Below are 27,059 nucleotides of genomic sequence, written 5' to 3'. Positions count from 1 at the left end.
TGCCGGGATCTCACTTGATCAAGGCATCTGAAGCATTTAATTATCGCGATTGGCATTCTTGACGTTCACGGTAATTAGCTGCAGGTCTCTGCTGTATGAAACAGCAGTCATCTGCTGGCCATGACGCCCGCTGCACGTGCGAGCGGGTGTCGTACATGTACGGCGCTGGTAGCCTAAGGGTTAAAGAAACACATCTATATTAGGCTACTTTCACACTAGCGTTCGGGTGTCCGCTCGTGCGCACCGTTTGAAGGGGCTCACGAGCGGCCCCGAACGCATCCGTCTGGCCCCAATGCATTCTCAGTGGAGGCGGATCCACTGAGAATGCATCCGCCTGCCAGCGTTCAGCCTCCGCTCCGCTCAGTGAGCGGACACCTGAACGCTGCTTGCAGCGTTCGGGTGTCCGCCTGGCCGTGCGGAGGCGAGCGGATCCGTCCAGACTTATAATGGAAGTCAATGGGGACGCATCCGCTTGAAGATGACACAATATGGCTCAATCTTCAAGCGGATCCGTTCCCCATTGACTTTCAATGTAAAGTCTGAACGGATCCGCTCAGACAACTTTCACACTTAGAAAATTTTCTAAGTTTTAATGCAGACGCATCCGTTCTGAACGGATGCGAACGTCTGCATTATCGGAGCGGATCCGTCTGATGAAACATCAGACGGATCCGCTCCGAACGCTAGTGTGAAAGTAGCCTTAGAATGTTGTGGTATGAGGGACCGGACCACAGAAAGTATAAATAATGAGGTCATGGAATAGAAGTGTCTTCTCTGTGGGATAATCTTTCAATTCTAATTTGTGAAAAATAAATGAAACTAGTCCCTGTTCTTTAAACCATCATCAATTTATTAAATGATCAAAAAACAAAATATCCTACAAAAAAATTCTGAAAAATAGTCAAGAACACATATAGACTCAATTTGTTGGAGGTGGTGGTGGGATATTTGTTGGTCCTTCACTTGGCAGAGGGGGCCTCATCATTGGGGGCATGGGTCCAGGTGGGAGAACCCCAGGTGCTGGAGGAGGCACACCTGGAGCTGGAGGAGGAGGGACTCCAGGTGTTGGTGGTGGAGGTACCCCTGGTGGAGGTATTCCTGGGGGAGGAATTCCTGGTGGAGGTACCCCAGGTGGAGGAACAGAAGGATTAGGTGGTGGCGGTGGTACACCAGGAGGTGGAACACCCGGAGGTGGTAAGGATGGAGGTGGCACAGGAGGCGGTACACCAGGAGGTGGCACTCCAGGAGCAGGAGGAAGTTGAGGTGGTGGCACTTGGGGAGCTGGTGCACCAGGAGGTGGTATAGGAGGTAATGGCATTCCACCTGGAGGTGGAGGAGGCATGTTTTCTGGAAGGGGTGGTCGAGGTGGCATTCCATTCAACAGAGGTGGCGGGGGCCGTTTAATACCAGGAGGTGCAGGGGCTATGCTGGCTACAGGTGGTGGTTTCTCCATCTTAAAGTGAAACTGTAAGAAGAACTGAAAATACAAAATAAGACAATTGACATCTTGCATTTAGAAACTAAGTATTAAAATAAAACTAAGAAGAGGGTAACACCATTCTGGAATGTGTATAAAAATAAATTAACACAAAGTAACATTGTATGGGACAAAATATTCCTTGCATTCCAGTCCTATCAGTTTGTTTTGATTCACAACTAGAATCTTCTTGGCAAGGTAAGATGACCGATAGCTTACACTTTTAAGTCTGTACTATATTATACTACCATTAAAGCATTTGTACCAAGATTACAATGTATGCCCTATCTGCAGGGGTCTAACTGTTCTGAACTCTGCTATTTCCAGCAATCCTGAAGAGAATGAAATGAGTTGTGCCCCACATGCTATACCACTGCTCCTTTCATTTGGGGGAAATTGGGACCCCTCATTCTGAGAGCTGGCTGGTACCCGCACCTATATTGAGAATGGAACTCCCGGAAGCGATGGAGGGCACACTGCACATGTGCAGATGCCCTCCATTAAGTTCTCATTTCTATGGGGCCGACAAAAATAGCCGAGCGGTGGCCGGTCATGCGCGGTGTGCTCCCATTCACTTCTATAGGAGAGCGCTTGGTTGTGGTCAGACCGGAGCCCTCTCCAGCCACCACTTTGCTGGGCTCCGTTCTCGATATAGGTGCGGGTCCCAGACAACGGGGGCATGTCTTATAGATATGATTTTTGTCTCAGATGAGGCAAACCCTTTAAAGCTTTGTATCATAGTAACTTGAGCTTGGGCCACTCTAATGATATAATATTATGAAATTAACCAGCACAGAATGCCAGACCTAAAATGACAATGTGGTACATTTAAGGGCACTTTACACGGGCCGAGAATCCTAAAGATAATTGCTAACAAACGTTCATAGGAATGCTAGTTAGCAATTATCTGGCAGTGTAAATGTAATGTTCGTTCATCTGGTAATACAATTGTTCGTGCATACACAAAAATCGTAGTTTGTTGGCAGCAGATTGTGGTGTGTAAACACGACAACGAGTCTGTATGGGGAAGAGCAATGGAATTAGTGACCTCTCCTCCCCATACTGTGGAGGGGATCACTCCATGTAGCAAAAAATAATTTAAATGCAATCATAAAAACAGGTGTACATAGCCTTTAAACCACCTATTGGTTGACTGCTGAGCCATGCTGAGCAGATAATTATGGGCACATTTCATAAATAGGTTGAACTTGATGCACATTATGTGCCAGAAACACACCAATTTTTTGTATTAAAATGGAAATTCAACTTAAAGAGGTATTCCAGTTCTTAAAAGTCATCCCTTATCCACAAATTAGGGAATAACTATTAGATTGGTGGGGGTCCTAAGACTGGGACCTCCACCGATCACAAGAACGGGGGCCCCATACCCTCAGCAGCCCCCCTGAAATAAACAGAGCAGCTGGTCTGGCATGCGTGCAGCAAATCCAGTCATCTCTATAGGAATTCCGGATATAGCTAAAGGGGTTCTGCAGTTTATTTAAACTGATGATGTATCCTTTGGATAGATCATCAGCATCTGACCGGCTGGGGGTCCAACACCCGGGACCCCTGCCAATCAGCTGTTTGAGAAGACAGTGTCGCTGGCAGTAGCGCCGCGGCCTTCTCGCTGTTTACCGCAGGCACAGTGACGTCACGACCAGTATCCAATGGCCTGGGCAAAGCTAAGCTCCATTCAAGTGAACAGAGCTTAGCCCCACCCAGGCCATTAATACTAGTCGTGACGTCTCTGGGCCAGCGGTAAACAGAGAGAAGGCCACGGTGCTACTGCCAGCGACACTGTCTTCTCAAACAGCTGATCGACAGGTGTCCTGGGTGTCGGACCCCCGCCGATCAGATGCTGATAATCTATCCATAGGGTAGACCAGTTTAAAAAAACTGCAGAACCCCTTTAAACGCTGTAGGCACCAAACACACTCCAGACAGAAAGGCCTCATGCACACGACCGTGCCGTTTTTTGCGGTCCGCAAAAAACGGAAGCAGCCTGTGTGCCTTCCGCAAATTTGCGGAACGGGAGGCCGTCAATATAATGCCTATTCTTGTCCGCAAAGCGCGGACAATAATAGGACATGTTATATTTTCTTAGCGGGACCGCAGAACGGAGCAACGGATGCGGACAGCACACGGAGTGCTGTCCGCATCTTTTGCGGCCCCTTTAAAGTGAATGGGTCCGCATCAGAGCTGCCAAAACAGCGGCTCGGATGCGGACCCAAACAACGGTCGTGTGCATGAGGCCAAAGGCATATTAATATCTGGGTCATGTGCAGCTTTTTACTGCACTTACCGCAGGAGTGCTACTGGGACTCTGATCTCTCACATAGCAATTTATTTAGATGAAGGAACTGCTACTGTAGAGTGTATCTAGGTTCCTGCATGTGTACAGCTTTACAGTGAGGTTAGCTGCAGATATTAGATAAACCTTGTTACCTGTTTAGTTTCTCTGTTCCAATGTGTCCAGAATTTTCCTTCCACTTTATCAATCTCCCTGCTCGGAACCTAAACACAATGTTATAAGTAAAAAGGTCGCCTTTTATAGTTCATTAAAGGGGTTATCCCATGACCAATGTAAAAAATTTAAATCAGACTTCATATAGCACATGACAATCTCTCTCTAACAAAGCTAGAACCAGCCCTGTACCTCACTTTGATCCAGAGATCTCCCCATTCATTGCTCTGCTAGATTTATATCAAACTGACAGCTCAAGGGGAGGGTCTTTTCTGCTGTAGCTAAAGGGGGCGTGTCTCAGCTCTCCCTATCACAGCTCAGGAGGCGGACACTGAGCATGTGCGGGCTTCTCAGTGAGCAGGTCAAATAAATAAGGGCTCATTCAGACGGCTGTATGCAAAAATGCAGATCCGTTTTTTTTTTTGCGGACAGTTCAGCATGTCCGCAAAAAAACTGATTGCATTCCGTTTTTTTGCTGATTTGCTTCAATAGGGCCATGTCCTGATTTTCACTGAAAGTATAGCACATGTTATATATTTTTTGCTTAGCTGTGCAATGGAAGAAAAGGGCTTCATAGAAATGAATGGGACAACATCTAATCAGCAAAAAAAAGGATCTTAATTTTTGCAGACAGTTGACGGCTGTCTGAATGAGCCCTAAGAAAAAAAGCAAACAGCAGGTGGCGCTAGACAGATACATTTTATTGAATAACTCAGTGGCTATGCTAAGTTTTAACCCCTTAGGGACCGGGCTCATTTTCACCTTAAGGACCAGGCCATTTTTTGCAAATCTGACCAGTGTCACTTTATGTGTGAATAACTTTAAAACGCTTTGACTTATCCAGGCCATTCTGAGATAGTTTTTTCGTCACATATTGTACTTCATGACACTGGTAAAATGAAGTAAAAAAAAAATCATTTATTTATTTAAAAAAAACAAAAACCAAATTTACCAAAAATGTGTAAAAAATTGCAAATTTCAAAGTTTCAATTTCTCTACTTCTATAATACATAGTAATATCTACAAACATAGTTATTACTTTACATTCCCCATATGTCTACTTCATGTTTGGATCATTTTGGAAATGAAATTTTATTTTTTGGGGATGTTACAAGGCTTAGAAGTTTAGAAGCAAATCTTGAAATTTTTCAGGTGAGGCTTACATAATAGAAACCACCCAAAAATGACCCCATTCTAGAAACTACACCCCTCAAGGTATTCAAAACTGATTTTTACAAACTTTGTTAACCCTTTAGGTGTTCCACAAGAATTCATGGAAAATAGATATAATTTCAAAATTTCACTTTTTTGGCAGATTTTCCATTTTAATAATTTTTTTCCAGTTACAAAGCAAGGGTTAACAGCCAAACCAAACTTAGTATTTATAGCCCTGATTCTGTAGTTTACAGAAACACCCCATATGTGGTCGTAAACGGCTGTACGGGCACACGGCAGGGCGCAGAAGGAAAGGAATGCCATACGGTTTTTGGAAGGCAGATTTTGCTGGACTGTGTTTTTGACACCATGTCCCATTTGAAGCCCCCCTGATGCACCCGTAGAGTAGAAACTCCAAAAAAGTAACCCCATTTTAGAAACTACAGGATAGGGTGGCAGTTTTGTTGGTACTAGTTTAGGGTACATATGATTTTTGGTTGCTCTATATTACACTTTTTGTGAGGCAAGGTAACAAAAAATAGCTGTTTTGGCACCGTTTTTATTTTTTGTATTTACAACATTCATCTGACAGGTGAGATCATGTGGTATTTTTATAGACCAGGTTGTCACCGACGCGGCGATTTTTAATAGGTATACTTTTTTTAATTTATGCAAGTTTTACACAATGATTTCATTTTTGAAACAAAAAAAATCATGTTTTAGTGTTTCCATAGTCTGAGAGCCATAGTTTTTTCAGTTTTTGGGCGATTATCTTGGGTAGGGTATGATTTTTGCGGGATGAGATGACGGTTTGATTGGCACTATTTTTGGGTGCGTGTGACTTTTTGATCGCTTGCTATTACACATTTTGTGATGTAAGGTGACAAAAAATTGTTTATTTAGCAGTTATTTTTTACGGTGTTCATCTGAGGGGTTAGGTCATGTGATATTTTTATAGTGCCAGTCGATACGGACGCGGCGATACACAATATGTATACTTTTTTTTAATGTAAGTTTTACACAATAACAGCTTTTTTTAAAACAAAAATGATGTTTTAGTATCTCCATATTCTGAGCCATAGTTTTTTTATTTTTTGGGCGATTGTCTCAGGTAGGGGCTCATTTTTTGCGGGATGAGGTGACGGTTAGATTGGTACTATTTTGGTGGGCATACGCCTTTTTGATCGCTTGCCGTTTTACTTTTTGTGATGTAAGGTGACAAAAAATGGTTTATTTAGCAGTTTTTATTATTTACGGTGTTCATCTGAGGGGTTAGGTCATGTGATATGTTTATAGAGCTGGTCAATACGGACGCGGCGATACGTAATATGTATACTTTTTTTGCCAATTTTTTTTTACTTTATTTGGCGAAAATGACGTTTTTGTTTATTTTTACTTGAAACTTTTCATTTTTTGGGGGGAAAACTATTTTTTCACTTTATTTTTTGTCCCACTTTGGGACTTGAACTTTTGGGGGTCTAATCTTTTACAATGCATTCCAATACTTCTGTATTGGAATGCATTGGCTGTATGAGTAATACTGTGTGTATTACTCATACAGCTTCCGGCCTGTGAGATCCAGGGGGCTGGATCTCACAGGCACGTCACAGGAAGGCAGCAGCGATGCCTCAGGAAGGCATCACGCTGCCTTCCATGCCATCGGGTCCCCCCTACAGCCCCATGGGGATCCTTGTTCCGATCACCGCCCGCCGGGTGGCGGTGATTGGAAATACACATGAGGTACCGGGCCAACATGTGCCCTTAAGTACCGGGCCAACATGCCGTATTGGTACCTCATGTGTCCTAAAGAGGTTAAATTACATACAATTACAAAAGTATTGATTATTTTTTACGATTAATCGAGTACTCTAATAAGAAAAAATAAATTAATAGACTGTTTTCCGTTATCAAAACTCATCAGACCCCCCCCCCCTCACACAGTGCAATCGGATCTGCAAGGCTGGCGTGCACGGCGCCACGCCATCGGATCTGCAGGGCTGGCGTGCACGGCGCCGCGCCATCGGCTCTGCAGGGCTGGCGTGCACGGCGCCGCGCCATCGGCTCTGCAGGGCTGGCGTGCACGGCGCCGCGCCATCGGCTCTGCAGGGCTGGCGTGCACGGCGCCGCGCCATCGGCTCTGCAGGGCTGGCGTGCACGGCGCCGCGCAATCGGATCTGCAGGGCTGGCGTGCACGGCGCCGCGCCATCGGATCTGCAGGGCTGGCGTGCACGGCGCCGCGCCATCGGATCTGCAGGGCTGGCGTGCACGGCGCCGCGCCATCGGATCTGCAGGGCTGGCGTGCACGGCGCCGCGCCATCGGATCTGCAGGGCTGGCGTGCGCGGCGCCGCGCCATCGGATCTGCAGGGCTGGCGTGCGCGGCGCCGCGCCATCGGATCTGCAGGGCTGGCGTGCGCGGCGCCGCGCCATCGGATCTGCAGGGCTGGCGTGCGCGGCGCCGCGCCATCGGATCTGCAGGGCTGGCGTGCGCGGCGCCGCGCCATCGGATCTGCAGGGCTGGCGTGCGCGGCGCCGCGCCATCGGATCTGCAGGGCTGGCGTGCGCGGCGCCGCGCCATCGGATCTGCAGGGCTGGCGTGCGCGGCGCCGCGCCATCGGATCTGCAGGGCTGGCGTGCGCGGCGCCGCGCCATCGGATCTGCAGGGCTGGCGTGCGCGGCGCCATCGGATCTGCAGGGCTGGCGTGCGCGGCGCCGCGCCATCGGATCTGCAGGGCTGGCGTGCGCGGCGCCGCGCCATCGGATCTGCAGGGCTGGCGTGCGCGGCGCCATCGGATCTGCAGGGCTGGCGTGCGCGGCGCCGCGCCATCGGATCTGCAGGGCTGGCGTGCGCGGCGCCGCGCCATCGGATCTGCAGGGCTGGCGTGCGCGGCGCCGCGCCATCGGATCTGCAGGGCTGGCGTGCGCGGCGCCGCGCCATCGGATCTGCAGGGCTGGCGTGCACGGCGCCGCGCCATCGGATCTGCAGGGCTGGCGTGCACGGCGCCGCGCCATCGGATCTGCAGGGCTGGCGTGCACGGCGCCGCGCCATCGGATCTGCAGGGCTGGCGTGCACGGCGCCGCGCCATCGGATCTGCAGGGCTGGCGTGCACGGCGCCGCGCCATCGGATCTGCAGGGCTGGCGTGCACGGCGCCGCGCCATCGGATCTGCAGGGATGGCGTGCACGGCGCCGCGCCATCGGATCTGCAGGGATGGCGTGCACGGCGCCGCGCCATCGGATCTGCAGGGATGGCGTGCACGGCGCCGCGCCATCGGATCTGCAGGGCTGGCGTGCATCGGATCTGCAGGGCTGGCGTGCACGGCGCCGCGCCATCGGATCTGCTCACACTCACTTAGGCTCCATTCAGACGTCCGTAGTGCATTGCGGATCCGCAATACACCCAGCCTGCACCCCCATAGAAATGCCTATTCATGTCCGCAATTGCGAATATTGCAGACCGGAAGATCGGGGCTGCGCTCCGAAAATGCAGATGCGGACAGCACAGAGAGAATGAATGGGTCTGCACCTGTTCCGCATAATTGCGGAATGGATGCGGACCCATTCTACAGACGTGTGAATGGATCCTTAGAATGAGCTGTTCAAAAGGACACGCCCTCGATCCGGTTAGGCCACTCTCCCTCCCACTCCTCAGCCGACAGATTGAAAAAATGAAGTTAAAAATCAACTTCTAGGTCCTGCTAAGCCACGCCCATATCTGGTTAGGCTACGCCCCCTCCACTCCTTAGCCGACAGGGATTTAAAAAATTAAGGCAAAAATCTACTTCTGTCAGTTGCAGAGGTGGGAGGGAGGGTGACATTCTCCCTGCAGCTCACACTCAGACAATACAGTGCTGCTGTCTTAGAATAAGCTGTTCAAAAGGACACGCCCCGATCCAGTAAAGGCCACTGTTAAGGGGGAGGGCCCCTGTGGAGGTCACGATCAAGGGGGTGGTATGCTGTAAAAGTCACTGTTAAAGGGGAAGGCTGCTGTAAAGGTCAAAGTTAAGGGGTAGGGGGCTGTAGAGGTCACTGTTATAGTGGATAGTGTTGATATCTTTTAACGACACACACAAACATTAAATAAAATTGATTAAATATACCCGAGCGAAGCCGGGTCCTTCAGCTAATATTTATATATGTCTAGCATTCACATGAAAATAAATCAAATAACAGAAAGCTATATATTCCCCTCTTATTCTAGGCTATCTTCAGATTCGGGAGCATAGGAGACCTGACAGATGAAATTCAGATAAATGAGGGGGGAGAAAGATGTCAGTGAAAGCCAGGCTCCCCATAGGAAAGGAAAATACAAATACGTCCCACGGCGCGAATTACCATCAACCAGTCGCCAGGATCAGAATAAGAATCTTTTATTGCAGCGATACAACACCTTGTGCAGCTTTTTTGTACCTGATGAAGGGGAGTGATTCCCCGAAACGCGTTGTATCGCTGCAATAAAAGATTCTTATTCTGATCCTGGCGACTGGTTGATGGTAATTCGCGCCGTGGGACGTATTTGTATTTTCCTGTGCCAATCATCTTCTTGGGGACTACAGGCATCTCCACTTAGAAGATTCTCTGTGATCCCGTGGCTGCAGACCATCACATTCAGGTGTCCAGACTTACCATACTAACTCTCATTAGCGTTGTGCCTACATTTGCACAACCACGTAAGGTGAGCCTTGCAAGTTATTTCCTTCATACTTTTTTACTCACAGAATTACCCTATGGTGCGCACATCTGTTTTTTTTACAGTTTTACCCGGCCTGTTATATCGTATCCCCATAGGAAAGGCAGAGATGGTTTATTACCATCCACACCTTCCTGATCACGGTATATAAGGCACTTATGGAGCACTGTGTATAAAGTTCTAGAACCTGCATCATACGGGTAGCTGCAGAAGCTACTGGGTCTCAGCCCATCCAGATCAGCTCTGCAATGAGGGCCTAGAAGCCTGTTCCTTCTGTTACTGGGGTTGTCCCATCTGGAAAGTTATGGAATAAATGTCTGATAGGAGTACATTCCAGAGATATGGGACATGCACCCATCACGAGAACAGGACCTCATGCCAATTTGTCACGGATTAGTTTCTCAATTTAAAAAAAATTGTTTCTAAAAAAAAAAAAAAAAAAAATCTAAATATTTTTCACATGTCCAGACAAAAAAAATTAAACAAAACAAACAAATAAAGATGACATAAAAATTAAACATTGCATATCACAGAAAATAGGTTACAACAATTACCCGAATTTTACTATGGAAAAAAAACTGCATTTACTTAAAACAAAAACAAAAAAAACATTTGGTAAAAAAAAAAATAGTTAAACTAAACAGGTCCAAAAACCACCAGCTACAGTTTTAGCATTCAGTCATATGGCTATGTGCAAAACTAGGTAAATGAACCTGTTGCGGACACAAGACGTACCGGTACGGCATGATGTCCCGGTACTTAAGGACACATGACGTACCGGTACGTCATGTGTAGTTCCGATCACCGCCGCCCGGTAATCGGAACAAGGTACCTGCTCAAATCATTGAGCAGGCACCCGGGGACAATGCGCGGAGGGGGTCCTGAGACCCCCCCCGTGTCGGCAAGTCAATTCAGACCTGCGGTTTGCGGCTTTTACAGGTTGCGGCGGCGGTGCCATCGGGTCCCCGTGTGGCTGTAGGGGGGACCCGATGGTATGGAAGGCAGCGCGATGCCTTCCTTAGGCATCAGCGCTGCCTTCTGGTGACGAGCCTGTGAGATCCAGCCCCCTGGATCTCACAGGCCGGAAGCTGTATGAGTAATACACACTGTATTACTCATACAGCTAAGGCTACTTTCACACCTGCGTTTGTGCAGATACCAGACGGATCCGCACCTATAGTGCAAACTCTTGTATCCGTTCAGAACGGATCCATTTGCATTACCATGAAAAAATATATATATAATCCGTTCATGATAATGCAAACGTTTTGACTTACATTGAAAGTTAATGGGAGGCGGATCAGTTTTCAATTGCACCATATTGTGTCAGTAAAAACGGATCTGTCCCCATTGACTTACATTTTAAGTCAGGACGGATCCATTTGGCTCAGTTTCGTCAGACGGACATCGGGGTCCGCCTCCAGAGCGGAATGGAGGCTGAACGAAGGCAAACTGATGCATTTCGAACTGATCCTTATCAATTCAGAATGCATTGGGGCTGAACTGATCCATTTTGGGCCGCTTGTGAGAGCCCTGAAACGGATCTCACAGGCGGTCCCAGAAACAGCAGTGTGAAAGTAGCCTAATGCATTCCAATACAGAAGTATTGGAATGCATTGTAAAGGGGATTAGACCCCCAAAAGAAAGTAGGGATGTCCCGATACCATTTTTTTAAGACTGAGTACGAGTACCGATACTTTTATTTAAGTACTCACCGATACCAATTACCGATACTAATTTTAACAATAAAATACACACACATGTATTTTCTGACCACTGACCAACCAAAAGGCCCAAAAACAGAACTATAACATTCCAAGGAGACGTTACACTGTATGGGGGCAGCCACAAGGAGATGTTCTACTGTATGGGGGCAGCCACAAGGAGACGCTACTGTATGGGGGCAGCCACAAGGAGACGTTATACTGTATGGGGCAGCTACAAGGAGACGTTATACTGTTTGGGGGCAGCCACAAGGAGACGTTATACTGTATGGGGGCAGCCACAAGGAGACGTTATACTGTATGGGGGCAGCCACAAGGAGACGTTATACTGTATGGGGGCAGCCACAAGGAGATGTTATACTGTATGGGGGCAGCCACAAGGAGATGTTATACTGTATGGGGGCAGCCACAAGGAGACGCTACTGTATGGGGGCAGCCACAAGGAGACGTTATACTGTATGGGGCAGCTACAAGGAGACGTTATACTGTATGGGGCAGCCATAAGGAGACGTTATACTGTATGGGGCAGCCACAAGGAGACGTTATACTGTATGGGGGCAGCCACAAGGAGACGTTATACTGTATGGGGCAGCTACAAGGAGACGTTATACTGTATGGGGCAGCCATAAGGAGACGTTATACTGTATGGGGAGGCCACAAGGAGACGTTATACTGTATGGGGGCAGCCACAAGGAGACGCTACTGTAAGGAGTCAGGAAAACAATTTTTGAAGCCCCTCCCTCCTCAGTATAATAGTCATGTGGCCATCATACAGTAATGTATATTTCTTCTTGCCCTAATGCCTGCTTTTAGAGATCAATGTGCAGCTTGCAGGCAGGAAGGGAGGGACCAGGGCCATAGAAGACAGACACTATCACCTTTGGAGGGACTCGCTCCTGGCAAACACAGCTCTGCTGCAGTGAATGCAGTGGAGCAGACTGATGTAATTACAATGTATAGTTATTGCAGGGACTCAGAATCGTCTGAGAGTTTATTAGTTAAAAGAATCGAATGAGTCAGAGACTGTGTCACCGAGTCCCTGCCAGACTTCCTGCTCTGCTACATGCACCCTATACACACACAGCTCCACTACATGCTATGCTAATAATGCCCCCCCCCCCCCCCCCCCGACGGACTTACAGGGAGCCGCAGAGCAGGAAGTCAGGTAGGGACTCGGTGACACGGTCTGTGACCCATTCGATTCTTTTAACGAATAAACTGTCAGACGATTCTCTGAGTCTCTGCACTGTGAGTCAGTGCTGGTTGCCTCTGATTGGTTGGAGGGCAGGGAGGGGCGGGGCTAGCTTCCACTGTAGGCTCCTATTACACTGCCTGCTGCTGCCTCTGAAGCTGTTAGCTGTGCGAGATGCAGGGGCCGCGGACGGACACAGACACATTTAGAAGCGGCACACAGGTATCGGCAGTGGTATCAGGGACATTTGCACGAGTACATGTACTCGTGCAAGTGCACGGTATCGGTCCCGATACCGATACTGGTATCGGGACATCCCTAAAAGAAAGTGAAAGAAAAGTTGGAAAAAGAAAGTTTTCCCCCCAAAAAATTTAAAGTTTCAAGTAAAAATAAACAAAAACGTAATTTTCCCCAAATAAAAGTAAAAAAAATTATTTGTAAAAATTGGGAAAAAAATAAAGTTGACATATTAGGTATCACCGCGTCCGTATCGACCGGCTCTATAAACATATCACATGACCTAACCCCTCAGATGAACACCGTAAAAAATAAAAAAGGTGTAAAAATAAAAAGCCATTTTTTGTCATCTTACATCACAAAAAGTGTAGTAGCAAAAAGTCATATGCACCCCAAAATAGTGCCAATCAAACCATCATCTCATCCCGCAAAAATCATACCCTACCCAAGATAATCGCCCAAAAACTGAAAAAACTATGGCTCTCAGAATATGGAGACACTAAAACATGATTTTCTTTTGTTTCAAAAATGAAATCATTGTGTAAAACTTACATAAATAAAAAAATAGTATACATATTAGGTATCGCCGCGTCCGTGACAACCTGCTCTATAAAAATACCACATGATCTAACCTGTCAGATGAATGTTGTAAATAACAAAAAATAAAAACGGTGCCAAAATAGCTATTTCTTGTTACCTTGCCTCACAAAAAGTGTAATATAGAGCAACCAAAAATCATATGTACCCTAAACCAGGGCTTGACAAATTTCCTTGGAATCTAGGAGCCAGCTAAAAAAGTTAGGAGCCAGGCGGAGCCGCGTCATAAAATCTATATTGCGATATAATTTTAAGCATGTATATCGCAATATATCGTTTTCCATATTTGGGGGGGTGGGGGGGTGTTCAAACTTTTTTTTTTTTTACTTTATTTAATAACTATTAGCCTCCTTAAGGGCTAGAACCCTTGTCATATTCACCCTAATAGAGCTCTATTAGGGTGAATAGGACTTTACACTCTCCCTGCTGTCCTGTGCTTTGTGCACACAACAGCAGGGAGCTGACCATGGCAGCCAGCCTCTGATCAGCCCCCCCCAGCCTCTGATCAGCCCCCCCCCCCAGCCTCTGATCAGCCCCCCCCCCCAGCCTCTGATCAGCCCCCCCCCCCAGCCTCTGATCAGCCCCTCCAGCCTCTGATCAGCCCCCCCCCCAGCCTCTGATCAGCCCCTCCAGCCTCTGATCAGCCCCTCCAGCCTCTGATCAGCCCCTCCAGCCTCTGATCAGCCCCTCCAGCCTCTGATCAGCCCCCCCCCAGCCTCTGATCAGCCCCCCCCAGCCTCTGATCAGCCCCCCCCAGCCTCTGATCAGCCCCCCCAGCCTCTGATCAGCCCCCCCAGCCTCTGATCAGCCCCCCCAGCCTCTGATCAGCCCCCCTCCAGCCTCTGATCAGCCCCCCTCCAGCCTCTGATCAGCCCCCCTCCAGCCTCTGATCAGCCCCCCTCCAGCCTCTGATCAGCCCCCCTCCAGCCTCTGATCAGCCCCCCTCCAGCCTCTGATCAGCCCCCCTCCAGCCTCCCTCTTATCAGCCCCTCCAGCCTCCCTCTTATCAGCCCCTCCAGCCTCCCTCTTATCAGCCCCTCCAGCCTCCCTCTTATCAGCCCCCTCTGGTAACAAACCCACCCTGCCTCCCTCCCCAGTATTAATCATTGGTGGCAGTGGCCACAGGGTCCCCCTCCTCCTCCTCCCCCCATCATTGGTGGCACTGGCAGTGGGCAGTTCCGATCGGAGTCCCAGCAGTGTAATGCTGGGGCTCCGATCGGTTACCATGGCAGCCAGGAGTCACGCTACTGAAGTCCTGGCTGCGATGGTATGTTTGTAAGCAGCATTATACTCACGTGCGCCGTGATCGCCGGGAGCTCCTTCTTCTCATAGGTCTGTGCGGCGCATTGCTAATGCTATAAGCATTAGCAATGAGCCGCACAGACAGAAGAAAGAGCGCCCGGCGGCCACGGCGCACGTTAGTATAATGCTGCTCACTAACATACCATCGCAGCCAGGACTTCAGTAGCGTGACTCCTGGCTGCCATGGTAACCGATCGGAGCCCCAGCATTACACTGCTGGGACTCCGATCGGAACTGCCCACTGCCACCAATGCAGAGAGTCGAAACTGAAGAACCCGGCCCCCGACCTCTGACAGGACGCTGTGATCCGCGCGAATAACCCCTCAACTGAGGGGTTAATCGCGCGGATCACAGCGTGCAGTCATAGGGGCCGGGATATGGCCGGCACATTCATTGGTGGCGCAGTGGCCACAGTCCCTCCCCTCCTCCTCCTACCCTGTTCTTAGTGGCCAGCGGCAGCCGCGCACAGTGGGGAGGGAGGGACTCCTCTCCTCCACTGTGCCGCTCAGGAAACCATGGTGCGCGCCGAGAGTGCATCTTTGAAAACGGGCTGACAAATACCCAAGCGCCAGGACCAAATTCCTGGTCGCCATGGCGACCTGGCGCCCGGGATTTGTCGAGCCCTGCCCTAAACTAGTACCAACAAAACTGCCACCCTATCCCGTAGTTTCTAAAATGGGGTCACTTTTTTGGAGTTTCTACTCTAAGGGTGCATCAGGGGGGCTTCAAATGGGACATGGTGTCAAAAAAACAATCCAGCAAAATCTGCTTTCCAAAAACCGTATGGCATTCCTTTCCTTCTGTGCCCTGCCGTGTGCCCGTACAGCAGTTTACGACCACATATGGGGTGTTTCTGTAAACTACAGAATCAGGGCCATAAATATTGAGTTTTGTTTGGCTGTTAATCCTTGTTTTAACTGGAAAAAAATTAAAAAGGAAAATCTGCCAAAAAAGTGACATTTTGAAATTGTATCTCTATTATCCATTAATTCTTGTGGAACACCTAAAGGGTTAACAAAGTTTGTAAAATCTGTTTTGAATACCTTGTGGGGTGTAGTTTCTAGAATGGGGTCATTTTTGGGTGGTTTCTATTATGCGAGCCTCACAAAGTGACTTCAGACCTAAATCGGTCCTTAAAAAGTTGGGTTTTGAAAATTTTTGAGAAATTTCAAGATTTGCTTCTAAACTTCTAAGCCTTGTAACGTCCCCCAAAAATAAAATGTCATTCCCAAAACAGAGAAATTGAAACCTGCAAATTTTTCCAAATTTGGTATTTTTTTATAAATAAAACATTTTTTGACTCCATTTTACCAGTGTCATGAAGTACAATATGATAAAACAATCTCAGAATGACCTGGATAAGTCAAAGCGTTTTAAAGTTATCACCACATAAAGTGACATTGGTCAGATTTGCAAAAAATGGCCTGGTCCTTAAGGTGAAAATGAGCTCGGTCCCTAAGGGGTTAAAGCTCTGTAGTGCGCCGATCCTTAAAAAGGTAAACTAATCAGGTGTTTGATGTGGTCAACACCACTGGTGCTGAAGCATCTGCTCCTTTTGTCTCAATTTTTGCAATATGAGAATAGTGTTCAGCATGAAAGGGCAATAAAGTCAAGCTGAAAAGACTATCCTGTTTTTACTTGAAGCGCGACTTGAGTAGTTCTAAGGCCTGTTTCACATCTGCGTTAGATAGATCTGCCAGGCTCTTCCAGCTAGGAACAGCCTGCTGGATCGGTCACTGCCGGAATTCCGTCCGGCCACTGCACGCAGTGGTATTTGTCCAGTCGAGTCTTTTTCGAGCATATTTTCTAGGTTGCAGTTGAGTCCCCCCCCTGGTCCCCATTATAGTGAATGGAACCAGACAAAATTCTGGCAGTGACCGAACCAGCAGGCTGTTCCTGGGCGAATCTGCTTGAACGCCTAAGGTGTGTGCGGGGCTGTGAAAAAGGCACACATATTAACGCAGATCCATCATTAAAATATAATGATAGGTCTGGTGGGCTAATATACTAAACAGGGCACAAAATATATGTTGTGTGGTGTAAATAACAGCTGAGAAGGAATAACAGTGGACTGACAGTTATGAGTACTCCTCTGCCCTCTCCCCAATGACTGATGACTACTGATGTACACGTTTGTATCCTCATACCTAAGAGTCCACTGCATTCTGAGATATTAGTTGGGACCATTTGATATAATAACTTACCGAACTTCAAATCCTATGTATATCTAACTTGATTAATAGCAAAAAAAAATAAAAAATACAAACCTTAAATGCAATGGTTTCATAGGGTTCTGCTGCCATTAGAAGGTATTGCCAACGCCTATCTGGGGGTTCAATTCTCTGCTCATAAGCGGACATAAATCGGTGTCTAGGCATGATGCTCTCTGCTATCTCTGGATAGTCAATCTGCAAAAGAAAATGACAGAATATAAGCTTCATGGAATATTTTCCAGCTTTTTTTCTAGCCTATGTTGGAATGGCCAACAATATTAGATAGGATGTGGTACGCTCCTCCTGTACGCCAGAATTACTCGAGTACCACACTCATCAAAATAATACATCCCACCGATGAACGATACAAAATGATGCATCTGTTGTCCACTTCCAACATGGCGAGAAGAAAGAAAACGTGCAAATTGCATGGCGTATGCCACACTTTGCACTTTTTTTTGTTTTTTTAACACCAACATTCTGGAGCAAATCTGTTGATAAATTCTGCCCATTGTAAGAACTGGTACCTGGAAGAGCAGAGACTGCTGGGCACTTTCTGAGTCCCTTTGCTTTGTCACTGGAAGTTGAAAACACAAGAAATTAGAAAAAACACAAAATGAATGCAGATGGTCAAACAGATTCCAATCTCACACCTTTATAACCAGGGCGTCCAATCTTCACAAACTTTTTCACTTCAACTTTAACCTTTTCAGGGGCTGGTTGTGCAGGGGCTTCTTTAGCTTCTTTTGCTGCCCGTCGAGCCCTACATATAACAAGAAAGTGAGCCAAAAATCCCACAATCATACTCAGACTTCGTCAAATCAGACTTATCTCACAGAAAACAAGTAACTTACAAATTGGTCTGATGCTTTTTTCCTTGTGTATGTGCCAGATAACTTCCCTAAAGAGGAATTAAAGACATATTTATTCAAGTGTCTTAGGATGCACTGTGTTTGCATATGATTCGGTCATGTATGAGCTCCTGCATCAGTGTCTATCCACATCTGGCAATCCAAGAAGTCACAGGGATTGATGCATGACAAATACATACAATAGTTGTTGTTTTTTTTGGGGGGGGCAGGGGTTTGGTGTACAGGGAGCTTAAGGCCCCTTTCAGACGAGCGACTGTCTCGCAGCGAGGCACCCAGCCTGCCCTTTCAGCACTGCCAGGGTCACATAGCAGTATATTGATTTATGATGCTATGTAACCCTTACAGTTCTGGAATGTATTGGATAACATGTGCCATCTAATACATTCCAGAACTGTAAGGGTTACATAGCATCATAAATCAATATAATGCTATGTGACCCCAGCAGTGCTGGAAGTTCAGGACGGGTGCTGCTCTGCGAGTCCGCAATGAGACGTTCGCTCGTCTAAAAGGGGCCTAAGAAGCATTTCTATATGTACTATGTGCGCTCTCTGATAAAAGACTCCACACAATGGTCATTCCTCTGTTTGTACTGGGAACAGCAGCTCTACAAGCTAAGATACTGAAACATGTAAAATACTGGCTGAGAAATGGTAGAAACACAGAAAGCATTGAAATAAAGGAAACAGGCAAACATTATAGTAAAACAGACACCAGGTCGGGACGTCTGCAGGACATTTTCACAGATCAAAAATGGTTTATGGGTCTTACCTCATTATTGTGCAGAGTAAGACACAGCTTGCATTCATATGAACCCAAGTGATTCTTCATAAAATAGGGATCCTATGAGACATGTGATGAGTATAGTAAGACAACAGACACTGTACAGATCAGGAAACAGTCTATTATGAGACACAGGGCATCATCCCACACTAATTCCTTGACATTATTTTTTCTTATTCCGATTTGGGGAAAAAGATAAATCTCGCAATAAATGCCAAGCATGCACCTTTGTATTTTTCCATAAGAGAGTGAGTCTCAGGAGACACACTGCCCCTGCTTACATATGTCCACATGATTGACATCCAAACTTTGTCCATCTCCTGTTGTTTCCATGTCTTCAGTGATTGGGACGGCATTGATATATGCACATAAAGCTCTTTTTAGGTCAGTTTCAGGTGAGCAAGTTGTCTGCAGGAAACACACTCTGTGTGGGGCATGATTTCCCATCCTGAACTATGCTCCTGTAACAGAACCTCGTAGCATTATAATGGTTTATAATGCTGTGTGTCCCTGCCAAACATTGGCTGTGATAAATAGTACTGACATAATACCGTCAGTACAATTTACTACTGCTGATGCTAGGCAGGGACAACCAGCATCATTATAAATGAGGTTCCATTACAGAATTCAGGCCAGGAAATCACATTAAGCATGTTTGCTACCTCGCTGGTCTGAAACTGGCCTTAGAGATGATTGTGTGAAAGCTGGGGACATGGACCTCTGTATGAAAAAATATTTACAGATATATTATTAAATTCATTTGGGTAGAATTTTTGGCCTACGTAGATAAAAAAAATAAAAAATTATATCTATATCTATATATCTATATTATAACACGTCAATGGAAAAAAAAATATCTTAAGCTAAAATGTTTTAATCTGCCCCAACTACCATGAGAATGAGGGCCTATGTTCTGCTGTTTGAATGGAGCAGCGGACACGCTTCTGAGGTTGCCAAGGATATCTGTGCATGTGTACTTCGCTATCTACGGGAGTCCTATAGATCTGAGTGGAGGACATGCATGTGTCTGCCACTCAATCCAACACGGCCTCCTTTAGCACCAGTGGGGGCCCCAGAAGTCAGACCACCAGCGATCAGACACTATTCTCCTATTCTGTGGATAGGGGATATGTTGTAATGGGTCAACCCCTTTATATTACTCAATGTAATGTTTTCACTCTGATTATTGCATGGATCTCTTGCACAATTCCAGTCATAACCATAAAATGTGCACAAGATTTGTTAAGATTCTAAAACAAGAGTCAAATCTGACCAATTCTGAAAAGAGCACAATGCTCCTGTGTCTACCAGCTAATAAAACAAGGTATGGCATTGTTCAAACACTGCTTACAGTTTTGTTACATTTGCTAGCATAACAGGCCACCCGGCACATTGCCTCCCATATCGTGCATATTTCTTGTCACACCTTGTTGATATCAATTGTCTCCAATGCCAGCTGCCTGAGACGTTCCCTTCTATCTCGGTTACTCTCGGATGCAGAGGCAACTCCTCCGCTGCCAGTCTTCCCACCAGCTCTATGTTGGAAATCCATGGTTGGCGGGTCTTTGGGGACACGCTAAGAAAGAAACCTGAATGACAAAAGATGACACTTGTTTTACATCAATCAGAAGTTCCTCACTGAATATCAAATCTTTATAAAGTACAGTTCTAAAAGTAAATAGATCACTCTGGAACATGAGACTGCATTGCACATTATTTCTGTGTTCAGTATACTGGCAGCCGCTAGCAATACAAGGTTTGTGGTGTTCAGCTCGTGGCAACGACTGTCAGTTTAAAGGGCCAGGGCATTCACGGAAACGCTGCAGGCTCTGCGCTGCTTTTATGTCCATCCATTTACAGTTTTGGTCTGCATATTTTGCGGACTGCACGCGGACCCATTCATTTGTGTGCTATCCACATGGCCATTTCACAAATTATAAAACATGTCCTATTCTTGTCTATTTTGTGGACAAGAATAGCCTTATCTACGGATGGAATGCATGCCGCTGGTATCCATATTTTGTGAAGCCGCAGTTTGTGGACTGCAAAATACATAGTCATGTGCATGAGACCTAAATCTTTTGCAGGGACACACTTTTGTCTAGCTGTATACCAATTATCTGTTGGCCTACTTTCATTTTTACGCCAGAAATGTGGCGCAAAATGGTGCATACTATGCCCAGCCCCCTTTCCCACAAAGCACCGCCCCTTTCAACTAAGCCACATGCCCTTGTCAAGCATGTTGCCAGGAAGTGCAGAAACTCTAGATGCACCAAATTGCGCCACTTTTTAGGATACTTTCACACTAGCGTTTTTTAAGGGAAAAGAACTGATCAGATACATCCCCATGCATTCTGAATGGAGAGCAATCCGTTCAGGATGTCCTCAGTTCCATCATTTTGCCTTTCCATTGAAATGTATTAGTGCCAGATCCGGCATTAAGTGTTTCAGCAAAACGGATCCGGTTTGCGCATGCGCAGACCTTTAATAATGAAAAAAAAAAAAAAATAAATTATAAATACTGGATCCTTTTTTCTGGATGACACCGGAGAGACGGATCCGATATTTCAATTCATTTGTCAGACGGATCCACATCCGGATCAGTCTGACAAATGCCATCCATTTGCATCAGGATTGCCGGATCCGGCAGGCAGTTTCGGCGACAGAACTGCCTGCCGGAATCCTCTGCCACAAGTGTGAAAGTACCCTTAGACAGATTTCTGGCCAAGATGCTGTATTTAGATCATGGTTTCAGTTATTTTAGGAAAAATGCTGTTCAGCCCTACCCGGCTGTATGTAAAAAAGTAACTGTCCCCTTAGCTACTAAAATCAACCAGTTAACCAAACTATGGGCTGAAAATCCACCAACAAGAATTCAAAGAAACACTCATTAGCCATTATCCGGTGGTGTTAGGCTAGGTCTACACAATGACAATAAGTCGCGCGACAGATGGGCACTGCAACATTTGTCGCATGACATTTTGTCACACCAATGTTGCGGAACAATTTTTAATGGTAGTCTATGGTGTCGCAATGCAACATGCTGCAACAGTCGCAGGAAAAGCCATCTCGAATTGATTTTTTGCGACTGTCGCGTCACAGCATGTCGCAGTGTGACATCATAGACTATCATTATAATAATTGTCGTGCGACATTGGTGCTGGCGATTACCCAATGTATGAGTGAAACACTCGTCTGTTCGGTAATTGGATCGTTTGTGCGGACACCTTAAGCGTCCATTCACACATCCGCAACTGTTTTGCGGTCTACACATGGCCGGCACTATAATAGAAATGCCTTTTCTTGTTCGTGGATGCGGACAAGAAAAGCATATGTTCTATTTATTTTGGGCGGGGCCGCGGAACGGAAGTGTGCTGTCCGCATCTTTCCTTGAAAAAGAATGGGTCCTCACCCATTCCACAAAATTGCAGAACGGATGCGGACCCATTTTGCAGACGTGTTAATGGACCCTAATCGTCATTTGCCAGCAGCAGATCGTGCTGTCAAACCAGCTTCTGCTGCCGGCAAATGAGTCTGTGTGGGAACGAGCAGTGGCATTAGCATTGTGTAAATGACGGGCAGGAACGCTTCCTTCCCGACAATCGCCTGCTGATGTGTCCCATCTAAAGGGACCTTTAGTTTCACTAGTCGCACACAGGTATGACTGCTGCCAGACCTGCTGAATTTACACCACTTAAAGTGGACCTAAACCTTCACTTTATTAAAACTATAGTGAATGCGCTAAAAATAATTTCTACTGTACTTAATTTTTTTTACTTTTTCCTGTGAAACAGGCACCTAAAGTTCAGGAGTGGCCTAAGGCTACATGCACACGACAGTGAAAACTGACATCTTTAATGGACGTTTATTTCACTGATGCCTTTCTGAGAAACGGACATTAAAAATTGACCCATTCAATTGTATGGGGACAGTCTGACAGTGTGTCCGTTTTTCACTGACAGTCAAAAAAACTGCCGTGTGAATAACCCCTAAGACTACCATTGGTCTTAAATCAGACTTGTGATGGCCGTCGTGTGCATGTAGAATGTAAAATTGTGCATGTAAAATTGGGAAAGGGGGGGATTTAAAATTATTAGTTTATACTTTCTATTTAATAACTATTAGCCATCTAGGGGCTAGAACCCTTGTCCTATTCACCCTGATAGAGCTCTATTAGGGTGACTAGGACTTTACACTGTACTCGTGCTTTGTGCACACAGCAGCAGGGAGCTTACCATGGCAGCCATGGATGACTTTAGTAGGGTCCTGGCTGCCATGGTAACTGATCAGAGCCCCGCAATATCACCGATAGGAAGCTGCCACCAATGAAAATACTTAGGATGGGGGGCCCCGTGGCCACCAATGAATATAATACTGAGGAGGGTGGGCCCTGTGGTCACTGCGCCACCAATGATTATAATTAACCCGTGAATACAAATGTTTGTGGCAGGTGGCGGTAATGATGGGGAACAGCGATCCAGCCAAACCCCATCATTTTACTCCTCAGGTGCGCCACCTGAGCGGTAATTGATGGGTTCTGGCTGTCCAACCATAACTTCCCTACAGCAGGAGTAGATGTGCTATGTCAGGCTGTAGCAGAGCTGGCACAAGCAGGAGAGCCGTGTGAGCTTCTGCCCTTCACTCGCTCCAACCTGCTAATACCCTGCATCCTGGCAAGGGCTCACATAAGACATTGCTCCTCTATCCGCTCTGCTAAATTCTATGCCAAGACTTCTGCCATGATATTCTGTGGACTGAGAAATCAAAGCTGGAACTTTTTAGAAGCGATGAATTGCATCTGGTGTAAAGCTAACACCTATTCATTCCACCATAAGAACATGGTGGTGGTAGTGTGATGTTTTGGGGCTGCTTTGCTTCTGAAGGACCTGGACTTCTTGTCAAAACTCATAAAACCTGAAGGAGAAGGTCCGCCCATTGGCTCAGGACCTAAAGCTCAAGCGCAGTTGGTTTATGCAGCAGGATGATGATCTGAAGCACACATGCAACTCCACCTCTGAATGGCTCAAGAGAAACAAAATGAAGGTTTTAGACCTGAATCCCATGGAGACAGTAAAACTGTTGCACAAAGAGTCCCCACAGTGATGTAAAACATCACAAGCTCTCAAAGGCCACACTTGGCAGCAACAACTGCAATCACCCACTTTTAAGGGGGCAAATACTTTTTCACATGGGTGGTATAGTTTTCAACAACTCTTTATCCTTAATAAATGGAACAAACATTTCAAGGAATTCATCACACCGTGAACGTCAGAATTCTGGCTCCGAAAAGTCACAAAATAGGGGTTCGCAACTTTTCGGGCTCATTTGCAGACACTTTTTGTGACATTTTGTACTTTTACACCACTCACTCCAGTTTGGAAAAGTGGGATAAAGGGATTGGGGCTCATTCCATGCTGGAGGTTATCCGTTCACTCATACTGGGTACAGACTGCGCATGCGCTAGTTTCCCTGGTGGAAGCAGGAAACCTCCATCATGTTCCCAGCGCCAGCACTCTGGTCAGGGGACCCTGGTATAAACAGGAATTATTCAGATTACACATTAATAATGCTTATTACTAGCTGCATGCAGGTACTGTTACTAGTAATATAAACTGCCCAACCACATTCACAAAGTACCAGCTTCAAGTGGAAACTCTGATTCGCTGCAATGAGAGGGCCACAGACATGAGGCTCCAGCCCTACCAGAAATGTATGCCCCGGGCATGGCTGCTTCATTACCAACAGCCACACGTGTGCAGACATTGAAAAGACGCCGACGACACACATTACTGGTGCAGAGTACACACACAGCGTCTTCCCTCACCTCTTTCTGCTCCCTGCTTTCTTCGCTCTCCCCCGGAAGTGCGTCTCAACTAGCCGGATATGCCGTCACCCTTAACATAACTTTATTCCTCGGAACAAAACGTGCACTTCCGGTTTCAGGTGTAGTGTAAAGATGGGCGGCCGTAGCGTGTGCAGGTGTTAGTGTGGCTCTCCGGCTTCATTACTCTGGGCCGTGCCATGGTCTCAGGATGCGGTACAACGAGAAGGAGCTGCTGTCCCTCTCCAGACAGAGAGCGGAGAAAGCGGCGGAGCTGAACATGAGGGTCCCCAAGAAAGGCAGCGGTGAGTGACAGGAGGGCCCCTGCTTCCCCCATGGACATCACTGGTCACACTTCATTCATGTGCTATCAGTCATAATGACAGGTGCCTGATCAGTGGCGTAGCTATTTGGGGCCCGGGAGCAGTCATTGTACTTCCTCACCCCGGGCCCCTGTCAGAGCAGCTGACTTCTCCTAGACCAGGTCCGGAGTCCTGCCCTTGCACCCCTGTCACTGACCTGACATCAGTGACATTGCTCCCTCCCCTCCTCAGTTCTGATGATAGACAGTGACCAGCATCGGGACGGTCCAATGTGGGCGGAACATCAGTTAGATTGCCACAACTGCACCAGTGATGTGAGTGGCAGGGGAACTACTGCGGTTATATTCATCTTTCCCAGACTGTGCACATGTGACCTGCAGTACAGTAGGAAAGCTGTGTGAATTATATCATGAGATGTCATCCAGCTTCTCTGCTATCCTGCATGGCACAAGTGCAGAGGCATTAGTGTATGGGGGAGAGGTACAGCAGGAAAGCTGGGTGTCTATATAGGTGTATTGTGTATGTGTACACCCGTGTGCGCCCGTGTGTGTGTGTGAGTGCGCCCGTGTGTGTGTGAGTGCGCCCGTGTGTGTGTGAGTGCGCCCGTGTGTGTGTGAGTGCGCCCGTGTGTGTGTGCGCCTGTGTGTGTGTGTGTGTGTGAGTGCGCCTGTGTGTGTGAGTGCGCCTGTGTGTGTGTGTGTGTGAGAGTGCGCCCGTGTGTGTGTGCGCCTGTGTGTGTGTGTGTGTGTGAGTGCGCCTGTGTGTGTGAGTGCGCCTGTGTGTGTGAGTGCGCCTGTGTGTGTGTGTGTGTGAGTGCGCCTGTGTGTGTGAGTGCGCCTGTGTGTGTGAGTGCGCCCGTGTGTGTGAGTGCGCCCGTGTGTGTGAGTGCGCCCGTGTGTGTGAGTGCGCCCGTGTGTGTGAGTGCGCCCGTGTGTGTGAGTGCGCCCGTGTGTGTGAGTGCGCCCGTGTGTGTGAGTGCGCCCGTGTGTGTGTGCGCCCGTGTGTGAGTGCGCCCGTGTGTGAGTGCGCCCGTGTGTGAGTGTGTATGAGTGCGCCCGTGTGTGTATGAGTGCGCCCGTATGAGTGCGCCCGTATGAGTGCGCCCGCCCGTGTGTGTGTGTGTGCGCCCCTGTGTGTGTGTGCGCCCGTGTGTGTGTGTGCGCCCGTGTGTGTATGAGTGCGCCTATGTACAGTCAGGTCCATAAATATTGGGACATCGACACAATTCTAACATTTTTGGCTCTATACACCACCACAAGATGTGCTTTACCTGCAGACTGTCAGCTTTAATTTGAGGGTATTTACATCCAAATCAGGTGAACGGTGTAGGAATTACAACAGTTTGCATATGGGCCTCCCACTTGTTAAGGGACAAAAGTAATGGGACAGAATAATAATCATAAATCAAACTTTCACTTTTTAATACCTGGTTGCAAATCCTTTGCAGTCAATTACAGCCTGAAGTCTGGAACGCCTAGACATCACCAGACGCTGGGTTTCATCCCTGGTGATGCTCTGCCAGGCCTCTACTGCAACTGTCTTCAGTTCCTGCTTGTTCTTGGGGCATTTTCCCTTCAGTTTTGTCTTCAGCAAGTGAAATGCATGCTCAATCGGATTCAGGTCACGTGATTGACTTGGCCATTGTATAACATTCCACTTCTTTCCCTTAAAAAAGGGGCATACTAAAAGGAATGACAGAATGGAATGCCAATAGAGTTTGACAGGGGACGAGAATGCCCATAGACTATAATAAAGCCAAACGCAATGCCCATAGGATATAATGGGAAGCAAAGTATCAGATAATTTGTAGGCAAATCTGCAAAAAATATCAATTTATCCTTTACCACAGATCTTCCCCGTGTATAGTAACATGTTTTACAATTGAAATAACTTTGGATTTTTCCTGTTTTTTATGGAATGACAGGTGAATAGCACAATGGAATGCCTATAGAGTATAATGGGGTGAACGATGGGCCATGGAGAAGAGAACTATATGACACATCAAATAAATCTTTAGCAGGCATACTATCCGAACACAGTAGCATTGATCTAAATGAAGATTAGGTGGGATTATCATTATTTTCTATGTGATTGCAATGGGACTCTGCTGCATCAAAATTTCCAAGTGTAATTCCTGAGCAGAATTTTACTTGTAAAATGTAGGGGGGAACTGAAGAAACTCCTATAGCATGTTGGTATTACTGAGAATGAAAAC

At 47.0% G+C, this 27,059-nt stretch overlaps 2 protein-coding genes across 2 annotated transcripts in view; one reads left to right on the top strand and one right to left on the bottom strand.

The window, feature by feature from the left end:
• Window positions 1-837: 837 nt before the first annotated feature.
• On the bottom strand, window positions 838-24,589 carry SF3A2 (splicing factor 3a subunit 2). Its single transcript, XM_040417654.1, has 9 exons — window positions 24,525-24,589; window positions 20,127-20,289; window positions 18,689-18,760; window positions 17,903-17,949; window positions 17,702-17,811; window positions 17,576-17,625; window positions 17,103-17,243; window positions 3,923-3,991; window positions 838-1,477 (listed from the first exon to the last, which is right to left on the bottom strand). Exons 2-9 carry the CDS (start codon window positions 20,250-20,252, stop codon window positions 920-922), a joined length of 1,173 nt encoding a protein of 390 aa, XP_040273588.1. The 5' UTR covers window positions 20,253-20,289; window positions 24,525-24,589; the 3' UTR covers window positions 838-919.
• The window catches only part of PLEKHJ1 (pleckstrin homology domain containing J1), a 44,583-nt gene continuing 42,100 nt past the window's right edge, over window positions 24,577-27,059 (top strand). The window contains exons 1-2 of the mRNA XM_040417655.1: window positions 24,577-24,689; window positions 24,721-24,826. Coding sequence (XP_040273589.1) covers window positions 24,733-24,826 — 94 coding nt within the window. The 5' untranslated portion in view covers window positions 24,577-24,689; window positions 24,721-24,732. The remainder of the gene's footprint in view (window positions 24,690-24,720; window positions 24,827-27,059) is intronic.

Source organism: Bufo bufo, chromosome 2 (assembly GCF_905171765.1).
Source record: "Bufo bufo chromosome 2, aBufBuf1.1, whole genome shotgun sequence".
In the NCBI taxonomy this organism is placed as follows: Eukaryota; Metazoa; Chordata; class Amphibia; order Anura; family Bufonidae; genus Bufo; species Bufo bufo.
The sequence above is the reverse complement of the archived record's forward strand: the minus strand, read 5'-3'. Positions and strand labels throughout refer to the sequence as shown.